Source organism: Amia ocellicauda, chromosome 4, assembly GCF_036373705.1.
Source record: "Amia ocellicauda isolate fAmiCal2 chromosome 4, fAmiCal2.hap1, whole genome shotgun sequence".
Lineage (NCBI taxonomy): Eukaryota > Metazoa > Chordata > Actinopteri > Amiiformes > Amiidae > Amia > Amia ocellicauda.
In genome coordinates this window covers 23399902-23426386 of record NC_089853.1, presented here as the reverse complement: position 1 = coordinate 23426386, position 26485 = coordinate 23399902, and the positions used below count along the sequence as shown (strand labels likewise).

At 36.4% G+C, this 26485-nt stretch overlaps 1 protein-coding gene across 1 annotated transcript in view; it reads right to left on the bottom strand.

Annotated features, from left to right (window-relative positions):
- The window catches only part of adamtsl3 (ADAMTS-like 3), a 133653-nt gene that overhangs the window by 26341 nt on the left and 80827 nt on the right, over positions 1-26485 (bottom strand). The window contains exons 7-17 of the mRNA XM_066701487.1: positions 24153-24279; positions 17115-17189; positions 14382-14539; positions 13164-13275; positions 12916-13054; positions 12485-12535; positions 11304-11508; positions 10422-10569; positions 9086-9170; positions 4441-4724; positions 3655-3784 (exon numbers count right to left, since the gene is read on the bottom strand). Of these exons, the coding sequence (XP_066557584.1) occupies positions 3655-3784; positions 4441-4724; positions 9086-9170; positions 10422-10569; positions 11304-11508; positions 12485-12535; positions 12916-13054; positions 13164-13275; positions 14382-14539; positions 17115-17189; positions 24153-24279 (1514 nt within the window). The remainder of the gene's footprint in view (positions 1-3654; positions 3785-4440; positions 4725-9085; positions 9171-10421; positions 10570-11303; positions 11509-12484; positions 12536-12915; positions 13055-13163; positions 13276-14381; positions 14540-17114; positions 17190-24152; positions 24280-26485) is intronic.

Genomic DNA, 26485 nt, shown 5'->3' with positions numbered 1-26485 from the left:
TCAATACAGGAGCAGTTTCCATTTCATCATAAATAAAATGTCAAATGCCTTTCAAGCATATTATACTACTTGGCTAATTGTATACTTTCTGAGCAACAGAAGTGCAGAGAGTTAATAAAGTCAGTCTGAATTAACAACGACATGAATCATAATGGTTTTCACAAGCCTGAAAATATATGTTGGCATTTTAACAATAATACAGGAGTTCCACATTCGAAAACCAACACCCTATTGAGAAAAGGAAACTAAAGTTGATACATTTTGTGTCTTCATACAAAATTAGATCATAAAATGCCCCCCCGAGCTATTGGAAGACACAACAGAGGTGCAGGGTTTCAGCTGAGGAAGTAAAATATCCTTACCATGGAGGAATTATATACCTCAGATTTATTTCTATGGTTATCTTAATTAAGTGGGCCCATCCAAGTTTATGAACTGAGATTACTTCATACCTTAAATATTATAGAATGGAATGAGGAAAGCATTTTATGGTTTTGGGGTTATAATAATCTATCCCCATTTCCCACTAAAGGGCAACCCACACCTCAGTTCTAGACTTTCTTCAGCTTTGCAACATGATTGATACACACATTAAAAAAAAGCAATAAATAAATACATACATGCATAAATACAAAAATACACAATACAAAATCTATGTTATTCATACAAGTAGCCTTTCAAAGTTTTTATTTCTGTTCATGTCAAGCCTGTTCAAAAGTACTTCGGTATCAATCAACCTCTTTTCTGTGATGCTCCATGAGTAAGGTTTTGGATACAAAGTAGAATCTAAACTAGATAAATATTAATTCACGTCCTTTATTCATCCATCTCTTATTCAACTTCAAATCATAGCAAAGAGTAGTCCCTTTGTAAACCCAGTAATACACAGAGGCTGCAGCCTTCAGACATAGCAATCTCTGTACCTGGGAATTCCCTGTAACTCAAAAAGTATGTCTTAAAAATAATAACATAAATAATCCAGTACTGAAAGGCAGCATTTATTCTGCTCTTTATAAATCATGCGAGCACATACATTCATTGGGACGTTAAATACCTTTTCAGGATACCCCTCTATCTCGTCATGAACATATTGTTCTTGGCACTGGCAATGATGTCAATATTTCATTTTCTGAAGCATCTGTGCCTCCCCTTTCTGCTCTTTTAAAGCGGTTTCAAAAGGGCTCCTATGTGACTCATCTAGTAGAGTAGAGTACCAGGCCTCCTATTGTCAGTTGCCAGTGGGAATATGGGGCTACATCCTGACAAGAACTGACTACACAAACAACAGGGGCTGTTCTATAGCAACATCAATTAACAACTACACTGCTTAGAAAATAGCAAACCATGTATAACATTACTGGAAGGCTTCCTTTATCTCTCAAGTGGGTTATTCTAGACTATGGAGTCTTAAACTGAATAAGAACAGCTAATGCATAGGAAAATTATATCAGCAAAAGACCTGACCATGGCTTTCACTGAGAGCGAAGAAGACACAAATTCAGGATTTGTAACGTTATGTTTTTTGGTCGATTTATTTGCTTCCCCCTGACTGGCCGACAATACCATTTGTAAGATGAACCAGTTATTTTTTGCATCTTCCTCCCTTAGGGAAAGCAGACCTCACTGCTGATGACAGAATGATTCAGAAGATTTTACTCCTTACCGGAAAACTTCATAAATATTTACAAATGAACACAGCTTTGATCACCAAAAGGCCAGAGCTAGGCCTGTGATCTCTGGCTTTGGGACCCTGCATGCATGAGATATTTGCTGAGACTCTCCTGTGCAAGAGTCCCCTCTGTATCCTATTGTTGCTGTCTCAGCACAAGCTTGCTGCGGCTCTGATCTGATGGGATAATATTTACAGTTAGACTTGTCTGTGAGGATGTCCTTTGGCACCAGGGGGGAAAAATAAATGATCTCATAAAGACAAACTCTATTTTATTCACAGTGTTAGAGTAAAGATGAAGGTCTACTCGCCCCCGTTGTGCTACTAGAGTTAAATTATCTTACTGCAGAAACACTGCAATTAAATTCAGCCATAAACCTTCAATGTGACTTGTCTGAATGATCAGTAGCCTACATTAAATTCACAGAGACAGAAGAAGAAGAAATCTTGTGGTATCTAGCAGCTGTCTACATGAAAGCAAAAATAGAAAGTAGAAATCCTAGTGCTTTGTGTGAATGTTATTCCCAACTGTTCTTCCAGCACTGATTTGTTGAATATTGTAGAACGCCACATGAGGTATGAGGGACCACACAAACAAACCATTTTTATCAGAGAAAAGTATTCACACACCACGCTGAAATCTGTTGGATGTTTTTTTTCTTTTTTTTAACTGCTAAGTTTATTGATATGAATGGATGAGGAGAAGTTGCTTTTTTACATTTTACACTGGGTTCCCTTTCCTCTATAAAGCTACTTCTTGTACGTGGTTACGGATTTACAAATGCGATTTCTTTCTTTTTTCCATTGACAAATCACTGGGAAAAGCATTACACTTTGGAGGTGAAGCGTATAACTTGAAATGTATTTTTACAATTGTACAGAGACTGTATGAACACATTTATTGATATGAAAAAGGTGTACATGTCAGCTAAAAATGTAAATAAAATTATATATCTGGAATACCTGTTTTTAACTAGGGCATTTCATACTAATGGAAACAGTTCTGAGACAGTTCTGTGTATATTTTCTAGAAACATAAAATGTCCCTATAGTCAGCCAAAAGATTTGAAAGCTGGCATTCACTATTAGAACCACCTGTTTCTAGTGTATGTTACAAATTACTTTCACTAATTGCAGACTTCGATATGGTAATTAAAGGGGTACTCTGGCTGATCTTATCTTTTCATTTTTGCCTTTTGGTTTATATGTGTTTGTTTGATCGCCAATTATTTTGATATATTTTATTTATGTATATTCCATTTTAAAATACATTAAATAGAGAGTCACAAAACCAGCAATGAACTGCATTATCGTTCCAAGTAATTTTAGTGTTCTTGCATGCTCGAAAACATCTTGGAAAAAATAAATAGATCCAAGGATCCCGTTAATTAAGGAAACATAACACAGAGAATTTCAAAGCTTATTTTGTAAACTGATGCACACGGTTTCAGTTGGCAAAACAATCAGAAAAAGCTGCCCGAATAACTACAACCAGGAATGCAGCTCTATGTCAGTGACCCTCCCATAGTCTTTGTTTGGTATTAGCAAAGTTAAAATGTTAATTATTCTAAGTATTATTTTTCATAAATATATAGTTAGTAGCAGTATTAAAGTGCATCCACCATGATTATGCATATGCAGGTTACATTCAAATAAAATTAAAAAAACATGCATTATGCTTTTAATTCCCATTTCAATACCCCCCTAGACAGGAAATATTTAGTCACTGTTCACAGTGCATCAGAAAAAAGAAAGAAAAAAATTGACATATTGATGGTGTTTAAACATGGCACACTTACCTTTAATAAGAGTTTGTACATATCTATATTAAAATTTAAAGCTTTTGAAGATTCTTTTTGATCTTGGCTGAAATATTGCTGGAATTCAAGATGTTCAGGCTAATACTTAGTGTCCTTTTGGGACATACATGTTGCTCCATTTCTGTTCATTAAGATGCCTGTCCTGGGCTCTTCTATTTTTCTTACCTTGGGGGACACGGATCTGTACTGCAGATTCGAATCATCACAGGGGGACGACTGGAGCCGTCACAAAGAGCATCACTAACCACTTCTCTTTTCTGCTTGTTGAGGCACACCACAACAGCTTCTTGTTTTCCTGTGGAAAAACAGAAAAGTAAGCTTCAAACAAATTCAGATCCCTCACTGACTGCATTGAGAACAGGAAAGGATTGATCAAGCACATCAAAGGTGTCCAGAACAAATCCATCACATTAAGAAAACATATCTTCATATCTTCATAACATTTTGATAAGCAAAAAACAGTGTTCACTTTCTATATCTTCTTGCAGAACTAATGCAGTACTGAACCTTGAGATGGTCTCAACATCGAAAAACACCTCAGTCTTGTTTGGCATTGTAGTACTGTACTTCCAAAGACTTGAGTGTATACACCATGCTATTTTAAATTGTCATATTCTCTATGCATGTATTCTAAAGTAGCAGAACTTAATGTTTATAAGATTTAAGAGGAAGCTGAGCTTAACCTCAATATTTGCCAAAAACAATTATTAGGCAAAGGCAGGCAAATGCAGGATGGTCAAATGTTTTGTTTGCTCGAAAAATAATTTATCAGCGTTTTCACAAAGCAGACCAAATTATTTTGGCAGCTACAGTGTTCAAGGCACTGGTGTTTTTTTAAACAATTCACTCTCTGTTCTACGACACTTAACAAAATGAAGCTCAAAAGTGGTGAATCTTCACATTAATGAATCCATGTAAGACCCCCCATTATATTCCCATGTTAAGAGTTACCTGCTGCGCACGAGGCAGAGCAAGTGGTGAACCCCTCGTACTCCCAGTCATACGGCTGATCACTGCCATAGTGGGGGATGGAGGGCTCATTGCCAGCCTGACTGCCCCCACAGGGCCCATGGTCACAGTCTCTCTCAGACAAGGGCTTATCTTCCTCGCATTCCTCATCAGGCAGATCCACCTCGGTCTGGGAGAAGGACAACAGAACCCTGCACCTCACCTGGCGGGTCTGATGCCCTGGACCACAGCTGGCACTGCAGGGGCTCCAAGCTTCAGGGACAAACCTGCACAAGAAGAGCAAGCCAGCACAACTCAATGCAGTTACCCAGAAGGCAAGATGAATTTGCTGTGAATGGATGGGTTCACCACAGTGTATTTTGAAAACCTACAGTAATATACGCAGCAACTCACTATTGGGGTGCATTAAATGAGTGAGGGAGGACCCGCTGAGTAGCACAGATACCCCACCGCACCCCAAACCACCAAACCAACATACACATATCTGCCAAATGCTATAGTCTGGCATCACAGCTGAAACCAGTGTAGAAGTATTTTTCTTTCAAAAACAGAGTCCAGAGTCAGGAATCAGTGTTTTTCATTGAATTGAGAATACTACACAAAGGGGGATGGGACATCGCTTGCTACCACGGGATGATTTAATTGTCTAACAAAGCTGCCTATAGGTTGCTGTGCATTGTCTCTCAGGCAGATACCTCCTCTACCTGCTTTAATTTGTACAGCGACTCTTTTTGCCATTCACCTGGGACTTTAGCTTTAGCTTTAGGTAGTATTCTGGATTTGAAAGATAATGATAGGTTGCAAGTGCACCCCCGGTTATCTGAGAAAGAGAATAGTATCCAAAGACTGCAAGGTGGAGTGTGAGCCTTCTGGGCTCCGGCAAAGAAGGTGAGTGGCTGTGCGCTGTATTACATAAACTACAAACCTATAGGCAGCTTTGTTAGACAATGCGTTCATGAGGTCCCATGATAACGGATGATGTCCCACCCCATTTGAGTAGTATTCTCTTTCTCAGATAACTGCTATCATTTTCATTACTAAGGCTTTCAGAGAGCCAGGGCACACATAGAAGGACAGTCCTCTATTGTGTCTACTTAACTCGGAATTTAGACCATTATTTGACAAATATTTACACAAAAAGTATCAATATCCTTGATATGAGATTGATTATCTGGTCAAAAAGGTATCTTAAAAACAGGGCAAAAGTAAAAGCTGAAATCATATCCACTTTTAGATGTATCTACTGCTGCTTTTATTAAGTAAAGATTGAATTAAGTAATGCCGTCTGATTGTATTTTTTAGGAGTATTAGTAAAATTCCATCTGAACAAGACATAGTGAAAGATTTAAGTGAGGGATTTTTTCATTCTACATCAATAACAGAAGTTTTTCTACACATGTATAAAAATATACTATACTTAATTTGTTCCTTTGCACATCGAAGGAGTTATTTATTAGCTTATTAAATTGCGCCCTAAGAATGCCTGTCTGAATGAAAAAAAAATTGGATGAAGGATATATTAAGCAATAATAATTATTAGCAGATGGTTGGATTTTGATTTGAAATTTATTTATTTTATATAACAGGGATGTATTTTTGCATGTTTATAGCTTCTCAGAACATGAAGTAATTTTTTTTGTGTGGAAAGTTGGCACTTGTAATGGAGAGTTCTGTAAAAGAAACTGGAACACTTTATCTCCCTTTGTAGAACTAATATGCATTAAAACATTGTGCATTTTTACGGGATAATGGCTGCAGCATTGGATATAACACTGCACATGTCAATTTTGTCTCCAGTGCCTCTTGACAATGCTTTGACAGAATTACATAACCAAAGCAAGTGAATTAATGATTTATTCAAAGTTTCTTTAGAAAAGGGTGTAGGATAATATTGGCAAATGGTACTGAAATATGTCACATTTTTACTTGAGTCTGTTATAGCTTTTAAAGTTTTAATTTAACATGATTATAGCTACTATGATCTTATTCTGCAAAAACCTGTTTAAGAAAGACTGCATAAACAAATCTATGATAAAAAATGATGCAGACTTGATATATCTCGAAATATAAAACTGGATATTTATTTTCAGATAGGATCCATGACATGTCAAAAGATGCAAATGCATCAATGCAGAAGAACCCAAAACTACCTTTATACAGACAGAATGAAAATTAAGGGGTTACAGGATCATAAAATGAAATGGTTTATAACATGCTGGAAATAATTAAATATGCCCTATGTTGTAAATTAATGTTTATATGCAGTCTACGGACATCTAAATATAGGGTAAAATCTGAAGCTTTGTGCTCTGGTAAGGTAGCATATAAAACGCTGATGAATTGAATGATGTAGCCATAATATTTCACAAAGTGTAGAATAATGGTTCCTTTCCAATGCTTGACCACAAAATGTATAATGCTAATGTATTATGGATGTTTGATTCTTGAGTTGCAAAAGTATGCTTGCTGAGAATATAAGGAGGCAATGAGCTCTCATATTTTGCTATTCTTATTAGCCAATAGAAAAAGCCAAACCACACTATACTTTTTCCCCTTGTAAGTAAGCAAAAAATAAGAACATTTGCAGGGTACAAAGTCTGTAAAAACATTTAAATACAGTCAACTGCACAGACCCTACACTGAAGTCAACATGCGCCTTATGGTATTGCTGTCTAAACATTCTGCAAGCTTAAGGGATTAAGTTCTATGAGACCTGTAATTCCCCAAAAGCCACAACGTGTCATGTTTTGACTAATGTGGGTGTGTTATTAAGGGATATCATGATGTCAGAATCAAAACGCTTCACACGATTGATAAAACAGATTCTCCAAAAAAACGATTTCTCAAGAGCTGTAAAGAACGTAATGGGTCATTTATGTTATTCGTTTACAAAAAAATTAAAAATAGGTACCTCTTATTCAAATGCAACTGTACATGAGCAAATCACTATATTTAATTTTTGATAGACATTAAGGCTCTATTTGTAATTCATTCCAAAACTTACACATCAAGGTAAAATATTTAAGAATGGCTGCTATGAATCAAAGAATATTTATTTTCCCTTAAAGAAAACATTTGTGAATGAAGTAGGGAGACGTCTGTTTTAGAACAAAACTACATAATTTTTACTCACCAGGAGGGACATTTTTATGCCCGGCTTCAGAGTTATTGTTATGGCAACAAAGCATGCTGAAAAATCAGATACATTTCGGACAGAGGAAAACTACACAGTCGTGGCTGTAAGCAAGCCCAGGTGTGAGCTATTCAGAAAACACTAAGCAGCCAAACAATGAATTCCAGGGATGTCAATGCTGTAATCCTGTTCTCACTGAGCCAAGGCAAGAAGTTCAGGACTAGCTCACAACAGCTCAAGTCTCCTTTTGGAAAGGTGCTCTGATATTTTCTAGCAAAATTATTAAATTACTTCAGATTAGCCTGACATAATGGAATAGAAGTGGAATGGAATCACTAAATATGTGTAATATAAAGCCACAGAAGGACGCAGCACAAGGAAACAGGGAATAAATATCTTTCACAGCATCATTGCATAAATCAAGAGCATGAGTGCTTAATACTAAGTTAGCAGTTTATTTTCCAGAACCGCCCCCATTTAATGTATTCCCATACAAATTACCACACCCTGCCATGCAAAGATATTCACGTTTTTAACGTGTATGCATTTTCTGCCTCCAAATAAGCATAGTGAGTTATGCTTTGTCAATAGTATTGCATAACCTAGGATGTTAAATATATCTGTTGTTGATGAAGGAGATTATTGCACATGTTAAACCGCTCACAAAATCCTTCTACATTTAGCCACATGAGTAACATTACTCAAAAATATATATTTTTCTGATAAAATGAAATGGTAATGTAAGATGACTTCTTGGATCAATAGTAGATCTAGCTGCAGCTAATTCCATGTCCCTTGTAGGAAGAAGGTCATCACTGCACTATTCTTGGTCTTCCCTCAGTTGACATTGACGTACATTGACCCCACATTCTTTACATGTTTTTTTCTTTTTCTTTTTACGAGTTTCTAAGATAGCTGCCTTTGGTAGACCACAGAGGCAAAAGTATTTATCATTCGGAACTGTTCTGGCATGGTCACATTTTGTGGGTTTGAAAATAGAGACGCCTTTACTCCCTTGGCTGCTATAAATGAAAATATCATCGCAGATAGGTCTAATAATAGAACAAACTGGGATTTGAGAGAAAAAGAAAACAAGAAAAAAAACAAGCACGTTCCTTCGTACTGAAGCAATGAAATAAAACCCAAACCACAAAAGCTGACCTAAAATAAAATAATCATATCCAAAGATCAGATACTTTACTAATTTCTGTAAGTTAAGACTTGTCTTATAGGATACTCTGTGGTTTTTGATGACCAGCAAGTAAGAAAGAACTGACAAATGCAAAGGAAAACCATGTTGAATCCAAAATAACAAAACCAAAAAACAGACACCTGAGAAATAAACCTCCATCAGGGTTTCAATTAAGCTTTCCCTCTAAGATGCCTCTGCAAATATCTCCACTTGTTGGGCTAGCAGGACATGTGCCTTTTTCCTTTGGTTATGAGAAAGAGTTTTATTAAGGAGCAGATGGAAATTAATGGATGTGAACTCACGTTGGCTCCTCTGAAGCAGCTCTGGGCTCCTCCAGTTCCTGTGCTTGTTTAAACCAGGGCAGCTTAGCTTCCACAGGAAGTTTTTCTGGAAGAGTAGAATGCATAAATCATTCATCTGAGCCCTCAGAGTCATGCAGGGATAGAATACTTACAAAGAATAATTCACTGCCATAACTGTGTTCTTTACAGGGTCGTTTAACCCTTTCCCATTGGATCAGCTTTGGTCTAATGACAGCCAAGTCTGGCAGGGTGATAAATCACAACCTGCCTCAGTACTAATCAGAAGTCAGACGAGAGCTCCTCTCCTGTGGTGACAAGACATCTTATTCATCAACGAGCCTCTCAAAAGCCTCTGAACAAACTGTTTTTTCCTTATGTAGTGGTTCTTGTTTGTGGATAAGAAAATAATATTTTGAAAGACTTGCAACCTTTCAGATCCAGGATTATTAATCATGTGTAGTGGTCAGTGGCGTAAAACATCTATCTCTGTGGTGCATGTTCAAGATGTGCCATTTGGCTCCACCTCTGCATTTGCTTGTTATACAATCCATCTAATGGGCTGTCAGGACTCTAAGGGAGAGGCAGCATTCAGAACTTGAAGACACCTCTAAAGCCCTCAAGTCATCAAGGTAAATATATAGTTACACCAACAAAATATTTATGTCTCCGAGCATAAGAATGATTCCAGAAACTATTACCAAGTCTTACCTTTTCTAAACACTATTATGTATTTTTCTTCGGTCTTACCTTTTTGAGATCTTTCTATATGAGACCAATCACAGTCTCACCGCCTTTTAACAGATCTTGAGACCCACTACTATCCTGCTTTAGAAATACTTTCTCTTATCCTGCAGGCTTGTAGACCTCAATCCTCAACTTTGTGTCCAGGGATCCTGCCTCGTGTTTAATGCTGTCACTGACCCATTAGCAGGAAGCCTTAAGGAGCCAAGGTCAAGGTATTTAATACAAAACATGTCTGAAATAAAACTTTGGAATTGGAAACAGATGAAGATGTATCCATGTGTCCTTGAGTTTCTGCAGTTTGACATCAGAGGTACACTTACATTAGTGGAGGAAACACCTCTCAAGACAAAGGGAAACCTGTTTCTCTCTTTTGGCCTGTACACTTACAGTTTTCCCCAGGATTGTTCAGTATTGCATCATTGCCTTGCCCCATGGGGGTTCGACTTTCACAGTCTTGAACACACAAGACCACCTAATGACTGGTCTAGCATTACTCAATCAGGTACCCAATACACTGTGTATACATTTTATTACCGTTTGATCCAATTGTGCAAATTCATAATAATAGTCTGTTTGGGGTTATAAAACATACCTCGAGGCTTGTAGCATGCAATAGGCACCACACAGTCTTCTTTTATATGGGGCTTCAGCTGTGAGTTACATCCCCCAGTGTGCTGTCCTCGGTGGTCGATGCACAGAACCACTCTGTAACGCAAGCCACGGCCACAGGTAACTGTGCACTGGAAAATTAACAAGTAATTACAATACCAGGTTCTAAATCGAGGGACAGGCATGGTTTAGTTTCTCAGGCACAGTAAATCAGCGGGTTCAAAATGCATCACCTCAGGCATTTTCTCCTGTCATAATGCCTGAAGATAATAATTACATTGAAATTGGAAAGTCTTATACAACACCATAGTTGGCTAGAAAGAGCCCCAGTGAATTTGACAAAAGCTAAACAAAAGTCACAGTTTGTCACAGACATAACCCAGAGTTAGTGGCTGTCCTTCTATGAAACCGAGCAGAAAAGCCCCATTACCTTTTGTTATTACAGAATGGTTTTATGGGTAGCCACAAATTGGATTCAAACCCATTTAGACATTACAGTTCTTCAGAAGCAGCATGTTAGAATGTGCCATGAATTCGACACCTCATGCTCCCTCATGGGAAAATAAATCCTTAGATAAACTCCCTGCCAATGTAATGTTGGCTAAAGGCTGAGATTAAATCAAAACTCCCACTCACCCACCAATTCCATACAAAGCACATGATGGAGGCTTTTTTATTAAGAGGATAGACAGAGATTCTGGGATTCTGAGTCAGCATCAATGGGACTGGAAAATTATCAGGGGGTGAGAAGTTTTGATTTAAGCCAGGAAGAGGTCACTTTGGATTTTGTTTTATGGACTAATGATGCATTTTTCATATGCTGTCTTTTGTCTTGTTTTGTCATTTAAGCAGGAAAGAAACTCACCTGCGACCATTCCATGGCTACCCACTTCGGGCAGTCAAACACGTTGCAGGTCTGCTTGAGTGTGGGCTTGGGGGAGTACATGCATTTCCACTCTTCCACCTGGGAGATCTGGCCATGCACAGTCTCCTCCACACACAGCACACTCCTCTCTTGGCTCCCCCCTCCGCAGGACACTGAGCACACTGTCCAGGGGTTATGTTCCCAGCTGGATAAAGACAAAATGAATACATACATGAAGATGTACACAAGAATCTTTCTTGAATTGTCCACTGAGGAGAAAAGCATCAAACAAGTATTCTTGTCCTGCACAAGGATTTCTGAATATTTCACTCATAACACAGTAAGAACTTTCACTTTAGTGTTAATTCTTTCAGTATCCATATCCTTGCGTCAGTAATTATTCAAATGAAAGTGGTTTCAGTTTCAGGTGATAAGTGGTTATTAATGTTCTGAAAAAGGAATATATTCTTTAATCATTCTCTTGTATAAAAAATAGAAAAATGTTGTCCTGTTACTCCTATTTAGCCCACAACCAACACATCATTAACCTAAATGAAATCCAAACTGGCCAACTAACGTCAAATTGAAAGTAGGCCTTTAAGCAATGGCAGAATAATAAAATGGAGAGGTTAAAAGCAGTTAGCACACATAATAACTGAGCTATGTATTAAACTGTTTTTATTAAGATAACATTAAATTTAAGGAATACTCTATAGGTGAATCTGTTTATCACATTAGGAACAGAATGGAATTGCAAGTATGGACCTTCTACGCATGAATAATGAGGCTTTGGCAGGAGGTGAAATATGTATGCAGATGGTGTCGAGGCCAGTAAATCAACAGGGAAGTGTACATAATCATCACCTATATGGCATTATAGGAAGATGTCACTGGCAAAGGTCAGGATTGCAGCTTAGTGTAAACCATCCTATATTTCAGTTAAAACCCTAGAAGAAAATTATGTCAAAAAGTAAAATCTGAAAAACAACAAGAGTACCTAAGACCTACAGTACCTAAAGTAGTACTTATCCATGCAGAACAACAGATTTTCCTCACTGTGCACTGTACAGTAGGAGAGAGAAGGCATACTTTAATTGAATTGGAATTTAAAAAAATATTAAGAACATCTAAAAAACAAGCCTATTAGGACACACAGACCCTCTCTGAGCAGAGCAGCTTACCGTGGCAGAGGCTGGAAGTGGTCATAAGGCATGATCTCCTTGAATCCATCACTGGGGAGGGAAATCACAACGCACAATGAGAAGCCATTGGCAGGACGAAAATTAAAGGCAAAGGTCATTTCATTATTCATTTGATTGGAGGCCAGACAGACAGAATGATAGACTATGCTTTACAATGCAATACAAGAGTTTTCTTTGTTTTAGCAAATGTTTTATTATTATTATTGCATTTGTTTAGATTGTGGTTAAAATTCAATCCAATGAACGCATATTGCAAAATGTGATAGCATTAAATGCCTCAGGGTTATGAAGGAATTAAAGCTGTATATTTGTTCTAAACAGTTCAATATGCTTGGCACGTTGTTGTCAATGGAGGCGGTACGTGGGGCTTATCTAAACAGCGATTATGAAGCTGACGAAATGGAGCCAACCTTGCGGGGCACGGGTCCATGTTGCACTCCTTCAGCTTGGGTTTGGGTTTCTTATTTTCAGGATAAATACGACAGTGATGGTCTGGAAGCACGCGACTGGAGCGGATGTCAGTGCACTCAGCCGAGTTGAGCTGATACCCTGGGGGTTAATGGAAAACAAGTGAAAAACCAGTGAAAAACCTGGGTTACCGGAGCCCTTGGTTACAGGTGTGGACTGAAGCTATGGGTTTTGGAATGACTGTCTTCACCTCCTCCACAGGTCACAGTGCAGGGAAAGAAGTCCGTCTCCCTCCACTGATAGCTAATAGGCTGGTAGAAGGTGAATTGAACCAGAGTGTCCCGAGGAGCAGCATACTTCACCTAAAGGGAACCAAGTGCAGACACTTTATTACCACCATCATAAAATAACCTATTGATTAATTCCTCCTTTGATTACCATTGGTAGATTTGAAACTAGTAAAGACAAACCAATTACTATATGGCAGCTATTAGTTGTGATTGGAGGTTGCTTGATTATTTAAAGCTTAGAGCAGATATATGATGTTCTCTCAGTGTTTTTGTACCTCTGTGTTTATTCTTCAGTAAAGCATAGACTTTCTTCATAGGAAAAAGGTCAGTGCTAGGTCATTAAACTATTAATGCAGAACATAAATTGATTTTTAAACTTCACCCTTTTAATTAACTGTCCCCAAGTTTAAGCTTCTTTAATATTTTATTTTTTAATTTAATTTGTTTTACTTTACACAAACAATAAAACGTGTTCCATGTCCAAATCATATGTATCATGGTTAACAACGTCTCTTCACAGACTATGATCACAGATAAAGGACTTATCTAAAATAAAACATCTGTTTCAATATACAGTATTAACTCTAATCCTAGCCCCAGACATTTTAATCGTTAAAAGAAATTGCATGAAATTAAACACTGGATCAGAATCACGTTTATAAGACCTAATCAAAGACCTTATTTAAGAACCAATAATGAAATAAAACAAATAATGAAAAATATTAGATTAAAGCAACCTATTTTCTAAACTAAACAACCTTGATGCGGATAATATGCAGTAAATTTGCTTGGCAGGCTCGGGTCCAGATCCTAAACGGCATGACATCACTTGTTCCACATTAAATATAGCATCTCATGCAGTACATGCAATGGAATATCTTCAAGACTTGCTTTGGAGACAATGATGATGATTAGAACAGTCATTGCATACTGCTTTCATTTGCCACAGGATTTTTTAATTTTATTTAATTTTATTTATATATATATATACATATATATATATATATATATGTATATATATATATATATATACACAATGCTCTGGTAACACCACTGGTCATAAACAGGGGTACTATTTTGCTACTACTTTAACATGTATAAGGTATGGACAAAATCTGCTCAGTCCTAAATATAAATTAATACGACATGCTACTAAAGATGGGGCTTCCCATCCTTACCTTTATGATAAAATCAGCTCCTAATGGTCCTTGTGCCTTCAGCGTCTGCCTGTCTGGACCTTTGTGGAACTCCACTGTTGTGTTCTCTATTATGTATGACCCTAGAGAATCAAAACTGTGCTCCTCTTTTCCTCCTTGTAGTGTCTGGGACTCAATAACTGTAAGACAATATTTATGTAATGTGGTCCCATGAAATAAGCTAAAGTAAAATTACCATAAGATAAACAAAACACACAGTTTAAAAATGTAAACATCAAGGGACTTTGCCATTAAAAAAACAAAAAATCAGGGTGGCTGATTACTCATGTTTCATTCACCAGCCCTTTTATTTATTTCATTTGAAGAAAAACATGTTTTAAATAGGGATGACTAAAAAATAAGAAGCTTGAATTGTTATTTTGTTTTGTAATTTTTTCAAAAAAGAAAAAAATGAAACCACTCACTTAATTATGTTGCATGTATTGTGATAAAAGCTTCAAACAATAATCTAAAGCCAGTTGGTCAGGGATTTTCTTTTACCAACATGATTGTTCCTTCAAGAGAGTTATTGTGTACAGTACACAAACCATTCCCATAACAATGTTTTCATGAATATTGAAATAGCTTTCCTATTTTTCAGCAAGGATTGCATAAATGTCTGATCCCTTTTCAAATAAACGATGAAATGTGTGATCTCTTTTCAACATTAATAAGTTACAGATTCACAGTTTTGCAAACTGAAACAATTAACAATGATAAATGCTTGCCATGCCATGCAAAGTAATTATACATAATCCAAACAGCTATTAAAATCTTCTTTCTAGAGGAAATAAGATTATACATTTTCTGACCATGTTTGGATAATATTTAGTTTAACTTAAGTTCATGAACCAGAGTCTTGGGCACTAGGGTTTTAAAACCTCACTTTAATTTTTCTTTGGGCATTCTTCCCCTTAAAACTTTTCTATGTTTATCCATCCTTATTATTAGCCTCCTGACATTTTATAAATGATCTGTTAAAGCAATTTCAACTTTACTTTCAAATCCCATATTTGAAATGTCTGACAAAACAAATATTCAGTCTGAAAGTCTGAAACCCTTTGTTGTGATGTTTGCCACCACCAAATCAAAAGCTGCTTCGTGTTAGAAGTATGCGAGGCAGGTTTCAAACAGAAATATTTCTGTGAAAGAATAAATTGTTTCAGAAGGTCTCCAGTGAACATCAAACTGAGCCTTTGAATATCAACTGTGAGTCTGCAATATTCAAACCTGCCAGTATGGCTCTATGCTTCTACCGCTTAGGTTTTCAAACTCTCTCTTAAAACACAGCTCATTTAATTTTAAATAGCACTGTAATAAGTGTTCATTGATTTCACTGACATACCCATGGTCATCCATCCACCAATGAGAAGCAGTTCACTACATAAATATACAGATGAGCACTAAAGAAAGCTGAAAAATGCTATCTTTTTCCTTAGTCGGACATACTGTTTAAGTATGTGACGCATATATATTCTAGGGAAATTAATGAAAATCAACTTGGATCTATTTGCCCTGGAGCTCCCATTCCCCCCACCCAGGGCCACACTGTGGGAGCAGACACCTCATGATGCCCGGAAAGCATTGCCTGTCTGAGACGAACTGGAATCCTTGTGGTTTAAAAGTTTCATCAGAGTCAATGGATCAGATTACATAGCTGCAAAAAGGGTCTGGCCCAAGAGAGATCCTATCATTCCTGTCTTATCTGACAGTGAATTGGGATTTGAGAAATGGGGATATATATTTGGGAAAGATGACACTTGAGCAAAATTAAAAATAACTGAAAAGCAAAATATATTATTCAGATCTAAGCCTGATGTGAAGTTTAGAACATCTATATTTTAAAATGAACTTGATTTCTTACAGTGTTCAGTGGCAAGTACTGCAGTATGATGACTTCTTCCATAAATCAGATAGCTGACATACTGCCAAGAATTTACCAGATGTTTAAAAGAAGAGTGAATATGAGACATGGTAACAGCCTGAAGGTAGATATATTTTATATGTAGGTTTTAAACTCATTGAAGGATTTTCATAATGTTGATCCCTTTTCTGAGAAAAGCTCTGTAACATTTTTTTTCTTTAAAAAGGGAAAAGCAATTAAACAAAAACTTAAACTGTATTATCAGATTCACTATATGTAAACACCGGCACAGTATAAGAGATATATGGTAACATTTATACTTTCATTGCATGACCTTTCAGGGCTTGACCTAGAGAATGAGTACATGCATTCCAGCTTGTATATAATTTGATTATGATTTTAAACACAGATGCCTGGATCAGTTTGATTAAAAAAAAAATGCAGACGTAATATTAATTTAGAAATATTGAGGACGAGTTTCTAAGGAATGCATTCTTTATTATTCTTGGTTCACTGATGTGTTTCTTTTAATATTTTCACCTTTCAAGAAATGTGAAGTATGTATATCTGATCATCAACATTATAAATCAAGGTTCAGGGTTTAAACAAATACCCATGAAGTCCACTGGACAGTTTCAGGTGCCTTTTAAATGTGACTATCCTTGAAGAAAAAATAAAACCTTAAACACTTAAAATTACTTATTTTACTGGACTCATATATTTGTTGCAGTGCTTCACAGGACATACTTGACATACTTCCAGATTTTTGCACTCACATATAATATACATGTCATATAAGGCTAATGTTCCTGATTTGCAGTAATTTAGGAGGAGTTAGATGGTTTACTCACTGAGGGAATCGGGTCCTTTTGCAGTAACTCTCATACTGCGGCTTCCAAGGGGAACTTCGATCACTGTTTTCATTGCTAGATATAAGAAAAAGATATAAGGTTGATCAATAAATCAATAATGTATCCCAATACACTGTACTGTGGTCTATGTGTACATACTCTGTGTGTATTCGCACTTGAACCTGACACATTACCATTCATTATCTTGTCAACAGACTGTTAGACTGTGTCGAATCAATACAATTGTGTTTTCAAGATAATTCAGTGTTAATTTTCCCTTATATCAAGGTCCTCATTAGTTATTCAACAAACATTATCCACTCGCCACAGTACCTTGTGCCCTTTTGACTTGCTCTCTTATTAATATTTCTGTATAATAAGAAATAATAGGCATTAACATTAAGAATATGCCTTTGTTTTGTTTCCTGAACCTGAATCTCTGATTTAGAGCCTGGGATGAAACTGACTGACTCCATTTGTTTTCACAAGCAGGGTGTGATGTCACTAGGGAACACAGACTGCTCCATGACGTTGCCCAGGAAAGGTGGATGGTGACTTTTATCTATGTATTTATTTATTTTTAAAGAAAGAAAATCCCCAAAAGTGTCATCACTGGAGCACAGAACACAATCCAGAGAAGATGTACAAAACTGCCAATTGGAAATACAATAAATGAAGGAGGAATAAAATAATCTTAATATTCTTCCCTTTTTTTTAATACAAGGAACAGTTTCCTGAAGCCAAAATCTTTGTGTGCATGTGTTTGTGTGTGTGTGTGTGTGTGTGTGTGTGTGTGTGTGTGTGTGTGTGTGTGTGTGTGTGTGTGTGTGTGTGTGTATGTGTGTGTTAATGCTTACAATAGTTCCTAAGATACTGTGCTGTAAAGTACAATCAAACCCAAGATGGAAGTGCAGTGATTTGACCAGGGTGACTTAACTTACTGGTCTCAGCAGACTAATAAATCACCTGCAGCAAAGGGCCTGTGAGACTCACACTCAGGGTACCGCATTGCGTTGGGCTTCATGGTAGGTCACTGGGTTATTTGCACACCCAGTAACATGAGGCTGAGATGGAGACCAACTGTAACTAGTCAGTGATAAAAATCTAATCTCAAATTATAACTACGTCAAAACACTCCCATTAACAGTCACTTGAAGTAGCTGTGAGGTTTCTCTGCTCCACAGTTTTGAGATTTTATTTTCTTCTACATGACCTTTTGCAACCATCACAGCCTCCCTTCCAGCTCAAACTGATAAGAAAGTTATTTTCGCCTCCAACCGGATTATCATGTACCGAGCACCAGCAGGCTATTAGATTTGATATAGGGATAAAAGTGCTTAACTTGGCGACTGTTCTGAGTGGGTCTATAAACAACATATAATTACAGTCTGATTTAACAGCTTCTACATATATAAATCAGTCTCTGCCTGCTGAACTGTCAGTCCCTGAGGAATTTGGGGGAGTTGACTTGATTTTCAGAGCCTTCAAATGTTGAGAATTGAGTTTGCTTAAGAAAGCAGCTTCATTAATGCGAATGAATGCATATCATTAACTGCACCTTAGATCTTAAAACATAATGCCCATTTAGATATACCAAAGAAACTAAATCTCGTACATCCTTTATTCTCACTCACACAGATCCCAAAATGTCTTAGAACAGTTTTTGTAACAATAACGTATCTGTAATTTGAGTATTTTACAAGTATTATTCGTTTTTTTGATTCCCTTATTAACAATTTTTTAACAATACGAATGTAAGTTCTACATTATAAAATCACATACCAAGATTTGGGCCTCAGACATAAAAAAGCCATTTAGATTATCTGCATGGAGCATTGATTAAAGAAAGGAAATATGACCACCATCACCACCACCAGGTTCTCTTTAGTGGTAAGGAAGTTGTTCATCTTTAAGTCATGTTCCTGTACCACACAGATCCTGGGTCAGACACTACAGAACCATCTAGAATGATATTTTCAACAGGCAATGAAGCACGAAGCACAGTCCTTTGTGATGTCATCCATAAATACCCCCCTGTAAAATAAAATACAATCAACGTTGTTTCTGTGTGCCTCCACAATATCGCACTAAACACTGGCTTATAAAAGTTCAGAGCCATTAAATATCTGCCGAGCCGCGACATCTCTGTGTGAGACAGCAGTTGTTTGGCTTGTTGGCAGAAATATGGAGTCAAAGCTTCTAATTTGCTGACAGTTCCTGCTCTGTCATCCTCACATCTTTTTGCAATTTTACCACTCTCCAATCTGTCATCTCACGTAAGCCTACTGATGTTTAAATATCATGCTAGAATGAAACAGTAGCCCCCGTCAGTGGAGATTTGTTTTCTTGCCGGTCAGTAATTTAATGCTCCTCCAGAAACTGAATCTGGTTGTCACAAAAATACATTCACCTTGGGTTTAGTAGCATGAAATATGATTGTTAGTTAATATAATCTGAGGAAACCTGTTGATCATCAGTCTTTTAGATCACAAGGAGATCTGAACTGAATTATGCAAAACAAACTGAACAATGTACACTGTATTGAACAACATAAAATGTTATGTTACAGTCACCCAAACATCAGGTTATATAAAATAACACCATTATTATACAAGCTGTCTGTAGATGTTCACCCAATGTTCTGTGTTACATAAGATTTACTCATAAGCATGATGCATAGTTTTTACTATAGAATTGATACAAAATTATTTGTGTCTGTTTTCTGACATTTTTCAATAGTAGTAATACCTCAATTGACATGACTATGTATTTATAGAATTACACAGTCAGGCAATCAATTTCTAAGTATTGTAGGTTAAAGAGATATGAAGTTTATATTGCTGTTTCAAGTTTGTATTGCATACATGCTTTAAACCAAAAATAATTCCTAGCAGGCATTAGGGAATGAAGTACATTTAAAAACAGATATTATAAAAGCCATATAGAACATGTATCTGAATAACAAGGACTGGCAACCAATAATGAACAGGATATGACATAAATATATATATATATATATCATGTCTTAAATTGTATTGCCATATTCCATTCTTTTACCATAATTTGTAATTGCTACACAGCAATTACCGATAGATAGGGATTTGCTTGTTTTTGTACAGTAAGTTCCACTATTCTTCATTATAAAGTGTGTTTAAGTGTCCTGTTAGGTAAATGTCAGTTGATAACTCCTAAATAGTTTTTACTTGTTTCGCATTTTCATGAAGGTCAAATCATTATTGTTTTTGTTCTTTAAATAAATGTGTTCTTATTCAGAACATCCAGCTTTCCAGTTAACATACTTTTCTTCATTCAACAGCCAAACTATATCTGAAGCAAATTATCCTGAAGGGACAATTTTATATACCATAAATACAGTGGGCTCTGCAGATTATTTATGGTGCTAGATATCTGAGGGTACAGATTTATACAGCTTCTTTGGTAAAATCATACATTTGACAGTGTACATAATAAATCAAGTATATATGGGAAATGCAATAAAACATACATGTACGCAGATGGATGTTTGGTGTCTGATCAGTCTTTAAAACATTCCCTTGCTTACACTTCACACTGTAGTTTAACCTCAGTATTGTCAGAGGCACAGAAAACCACTTGTGGTCAGCGAATTAAAATCCTAAAAACAATGCGTCATAGTTTTCAAAAGCTTAAATGAGAGATGGAGAGATGACAGAAGGATAAAACACTGATTAAACTAACCTAGTTTTTCTAGGAAACATTAGCATATTGGCTGTATTTTTAATTTTATTTTTTACAAGGAAAGAGAAATCCCAGAAAGATTGTGGAGATATTCTGCAGTAAAACATTTAACTGCCTTGTCTTTAGGATTTAGGATTGTGTGTTTTAATGTGCAACAGAGAATACATTTGTACCTCCATTACGAGAAACAATGTTGCCATTTAGGCAGAGTGAGTGTGCCACTGTTGAAGTCAAATGGCCTTGTTCAGTGATATGAACACCTACCTGCTCTTGTACTTGTGTTTTGAGTTTTGTTATAACATGTTGGTGAGGAATGCCCCGTTCATACACCTCTTTAAGAGACATTGGTTTAAATATATTTATTTATATAAAACTCACTCCAAATTTGTAACTGCGCAAAAATGTTCCATGTACATCAGAACAGCTAAAAGTCATCCTCACCTTAAGTACTTAAGGCATTTGAAAGCAAATCGCATTACAACAAGGTGTGAGGTTTATGGAGAAATGAATATGAATGTTATTTTCTGCAGAGGTAGAAACCAACTTTTCCTTCTGGCAGAAAACTGTGTTGCCAACAACTAAGCAAGGCTGGAGATCTGCCAATCTCTTTGGTGCCCTAAAATAATTACTTTTGGAAACAAACTTTCTAGAGCTTGGAATTTATGGGTGTAATTAAATATGTTTAATGCAGTTACAAAACTTGTATTTCAATTGCCCAAAAATGTTTTTGAGAAGCATTCTACTATCTGGCAACAATAACAGATAGTTATTCTGCATGAAATAAAATAAAATAAGATATATGCGTGTGTCTGCATGTGTGTGTGTAATGAAATGTATATTTATATAATACCAGGTAAAGGATCTATCAATGAAAGTAAACTGCACCATTAGATCCTGAATGAGATTTTGTTTTTCCAGTACATTTCTGTAACAGCAGATCTTTCTATGGTGTTTAATTTTCCAGTTATATCAAAAGTGAGGAGGAAGCAAGCTGAATTTAGAAATGAACTCATAGGAAAAAAGACAGCATCATTTAAATTGTTCTAAAATCACTCTTATGAAAGATTGCAATGAAAGTTATCTCCTTATTTACTTATGATCTCTGCATTTTGAATGCATTGAACACATCTCCACATTGTTGGAATTCAACTTCTAGAATGTTATTACCAGCAACTCATTAGATTTCTCACAGAACAGGAGGCATGTGGGCAGAGATGCAGTGAAACCCCCCACCCCATGTTCCAAAAAACAGCAGCCTTGGAAAGAGCAAAATATCTGGTTACAGGAGTTATATTGAGACAGACTACGCAAGCTTTGCCATTGATCTCAAAGGAAGCCTGCATGTCATCACAGACTAAGGTGAATTATTAGGTAGGTTGGCTTTATTAGAGAGAGCATAATGTGCTTGTATTGAATTACTCCACGATTTGGTTAAAAAAGCCTCTTAAAACAAATAGCTAGATGCTGTGAAAATGTGTAAGCCTGCCATTATACAAACATGTGCCAGTATTCCTTTGTTCAGCCATTCGGAGCACTTTTTTTTTTTTTGTAACTGTGGTCATTGTGGAAAAGTAAAATATTTTAACACAACTGGCAGAATGATCTAGGTTGTTGGTGAATGCCCAAACTCTCAAAAATAAATGTATATCTGCTTAGATAAAAAATCTTAGTAAATCATGAAATGGTTACAAAGTATATGAAAAACGTTTTAAAACCAATATAGTGGTGTGACTGAGGATTATTTATTACCACACATAAACAACTTTCATGAAATTATGTCTGTGAAACATTAAAAACACACTTTGGAAAAAAGGTATTTCTTCAAAGTGCAACATTAAACAAAGGACGTGCCATGGCACAGTTCAGAGTGAAAGAGGGTGTGGTCTGTGGATTTGTTTAGGTTAGGCCACGCCCCTTTTACCGGGATATGAGAAGAGTTCATTTCAAATGTCTGGACAGCTTTGATTAGCAATTATAGTTAATGATCTTAATATGATTCATGTTAAAGAAACATTTTAAATGCACTGCATTGGTAATTGCGGTGCAACTATAAAAAAAATTCCAGCCTTTAAATATCTTATAGAAGTAATGATGTGACAGCCAAGCTCATTATACTGAGCTTTGAGGTAGACTTTGTATGAACCATTGAATGTAAAGCCAAATATTTTACCTGCTAGCTACAGACTTTTTTATATACTGTCATAGCATGAATTATGCTCATGATTGCAATAACAATTCAAATACATATTCCAAGACAGTTGTACTACAAAATACTTCTAAGTATGTGTGTGATTGCTTTAACTTTTACAGAAGGCAAATATTTATGAAAACATAGCTTAAATGTCATACATAACATCTATATACAAAATACAAACATAAATGTTATTGAAAAACATTTGGTGAAAAGGGTACATAACTACTAACAGCTTAATCCTCTTATACTCACACATGGTCCTAGAGAATGGCAGCTATGCAGGTTTTATAAAGAAGTTCTAATCCTCAATATCTTTTAGGCCATTCAGGTAAATAACTGATTCAATGAAGTTCATTAAGAGCTTAGGAGAAATGAAAACCAGAAGGCCCTGTGACTCCACAGGACCAAGAGTGGGTATCACTGGTTTAACACATTTTTTTCCTACAAGTATCTAATAATGTTGTCAATATAATCCTCATATACAGTATCACCTGAGGAATGCAGTTTTAGAAGTATCTGAATTATATTACTATAAAACCATTTTCATATGATTACTGAAAAATAAAGTACGCCACACTTACATACTTCTCATTTTATGAATTTATACTTAGAGTGCAGAAGCTTATGAAACCCCATACAATCCCATGTGCAGTTAATAGAAAATCTGGAAAGACTTCTATTTTTGAACCACTGAAAATTCATCCACTGAACTGCTGCCATTGTGCTTCAATGTTTAGTGTCTTTTACCAGCTCCAATTAAACTAAAATGTTTTTATTACAGTTGAGAGAAAGAAAAAAAAGGCAGCCAAATAGGAATTATGAGTTTTTCTTCAAATAAAGTTTTATTATGAATCCCACAAGAAAAAAACAAGCATTCGTTTCAAAATGTGTATTGGTGTGCTGAGTCTGGGAACCAGGCAGGCCTAACGGAAAACAAATATCACAATGTTCATAAATAAATGTTAGAATGTGGGCCATAATGAAAATATTGTACAGAGATTAACCAAACCGAAAACCGAAAACAAAGTCCGTGAAGCAGGTGCCAAAATGCAGCAAGTGGGCCTGTGAGCTGTTTATGCAAGACCGAGTATATTTTTACAGCGGTTGTGAACTCCTTGTGTACCTACATTCTTCCGGAGAGACGTGTGACATAGTCTGTCCCCTAACGAGCCGGCACGTTGAGCCGTCTCCTGCACAGACACCGCAGTTGTCTTCCTTGGCGTTGCTCCCAAGTTGACGATCACATCCCACGGCCTGCCAACAACAATAGGATAATCAGGAGGGAGGGCCCCATACACAGTACACAAGGCTCAGGATTTGGGAATTTTGTTTATTTTCAAATTATTTTCACTCACACACACACACTTTTTCTTTTCTGTAAGATGCTGGCCTCATTCTGTCAAAATACAGCCAACTTCCTTATTTGCAGCTTCAACCAACAACCACCACTGATCTGACCGATATCTGCCTTTGTTCTGCATAAAAGGAGACTAGAAATGTATCAAGATTGAAGATTTTTGTTTGAGAAACCCACAGAGACCAATAGAAATTGCCCCAGTGCCTTTAAGGGGCATAACTTTCAATATATACTGATGTGAGCTGATATTACTATAAACACGGTGCTGTAACTAAAAAGGAAAAAAGAAAGAATGTCTAGTCCTCAGGTCTGTAACTGTAATACCCAGACCCCACCATCATGAAAGCTTCATTTCATCTATCCTGTCTGAAAGTCTTATCAAGACATCTCCAGGCAGGCTGACAGTGAAGCTTTCCTATTGCATGCAGTCAGTAAAGAAATGGAAGAAGCTGCCAGCACACTAATATCTGATCCTATAAACTTTCTGTGTGAGTCTTTAATAATTCCCTGGCTAGCTACCCTTTGGAGACACCGTAGTAATGCATTGACCACTTCTCTTAGGTCTCCAGTTACACTCTTTCATGTGCTTGATCCCCAAACCTCGTTGACTAGACTCTCATACCAACTTTAGTTTCTTTTCCTTTCAATCAAGACCTGCAGCTGGCACTCCTCCCTGCACAGTCCCTCTAAATTGCCCGCAGCAGAACTCAATTGGGTGTTCCAAATTCGGCAAACGTCTTTTCAAACCAAGCCAATCAGCTATTTTACCATTATTATTATTATTATTAAAACATGGTTGAAGAGAATAAAGCTTAAAAAATAAACACCACATAGGCCTTTGTGAGGTGTGTAGTGAATAGTATTATATCTAAAGCGAATAGTATAAAATAAACAGCTCTGTCATGATCTAGAAACAAAGCTCTTAATTACTCCACTATACAGTGAAGTGGAAAATAGTCTAGAAACCTTCCTTCATAGATCAGGAATTACATTAAAAAGTAGTTTTGTTTTTGGAAAAAACATCTATTATTATTTTATCGCATTTCAAATGTTTCTATTGTATACTGTCTTACAGCCTACATATACTACTCCATGTGTCTCTGAAATTATAGTTTTTATTTTTATTTTTTTTATTTCTTCATTCTTGATTGTATGTGGAAATACTGGGAGTAGAAAAAATATCCTTCTCATGTCAGTTCTCATTATTTACCTGAGGGAGCTGTTAAAGGAAAACAGCGCCAAAGAGTTTGAAATGTGTGCAAAGTTTAAAACAAAACTTAAAAAAAAAAACATTAAAAAACAGTGTTAATCAGAGATATTTAACAGCTCTTAAATATCTCCGAACTGGCTTGAAAACACATTCGATTTAATGAAGGGTCCCTAATTGGAGCTACTCTGTTCAACTTCAATGTCACTTGTTTTGGTTTTTTTGTGTCCGGCAATGTTCTTGTTATTTAACATAATGTATTCTAGAATTGTAACAGAACCTGGATTTCATCAGGAGTCATTTGGTAAAGTTTCTCTGTTTCTTCCAAGGTACCCCGTCACTTTCAACTTACTCAAGTAACTAGGTAGAGTTTTCTTGCTCTTTTTCTCTTTTTTTTCCACAGCACACTGCTCTGTAAGCCTATGGTTTTAGACAAGAAAGGGGTGGAGAATTCTTCAGGTTCCAGTCATTATCCCATGCACAAACACTGGACAAAGTGAATCAGTGTTTCCTTTACAGATAAGAAAGTCTTCTCCAGATGCAAATACAGCGGCAAAACAAGACTCCCTTTGAAAACAGTGAGAAAGACTTGATTTTCTCTTCCACTGGTGACCACACAAGCAAGTATCTGCTTTTAAAATAATAGCTAAATTCTCCTGTGGTTATGTTGGTGTAAACCCATAGATCAAAACCAGTTTGGAATATCTCACCACAAACACTATCATTCAGCCCACAGCTTAAGGTTTACGAGTTATGCACATGAAGAATGTTGGCATTTGGTAAAGTTTCACAGTTGAACTGCTAACTTCAAATGTAGCTTTTTCCTTTAAAAGCATGGGAATGGCTGTCCGAAAACAAACAACGTCTTAATAAGAAATAGTTTCAGCAGACAGAAG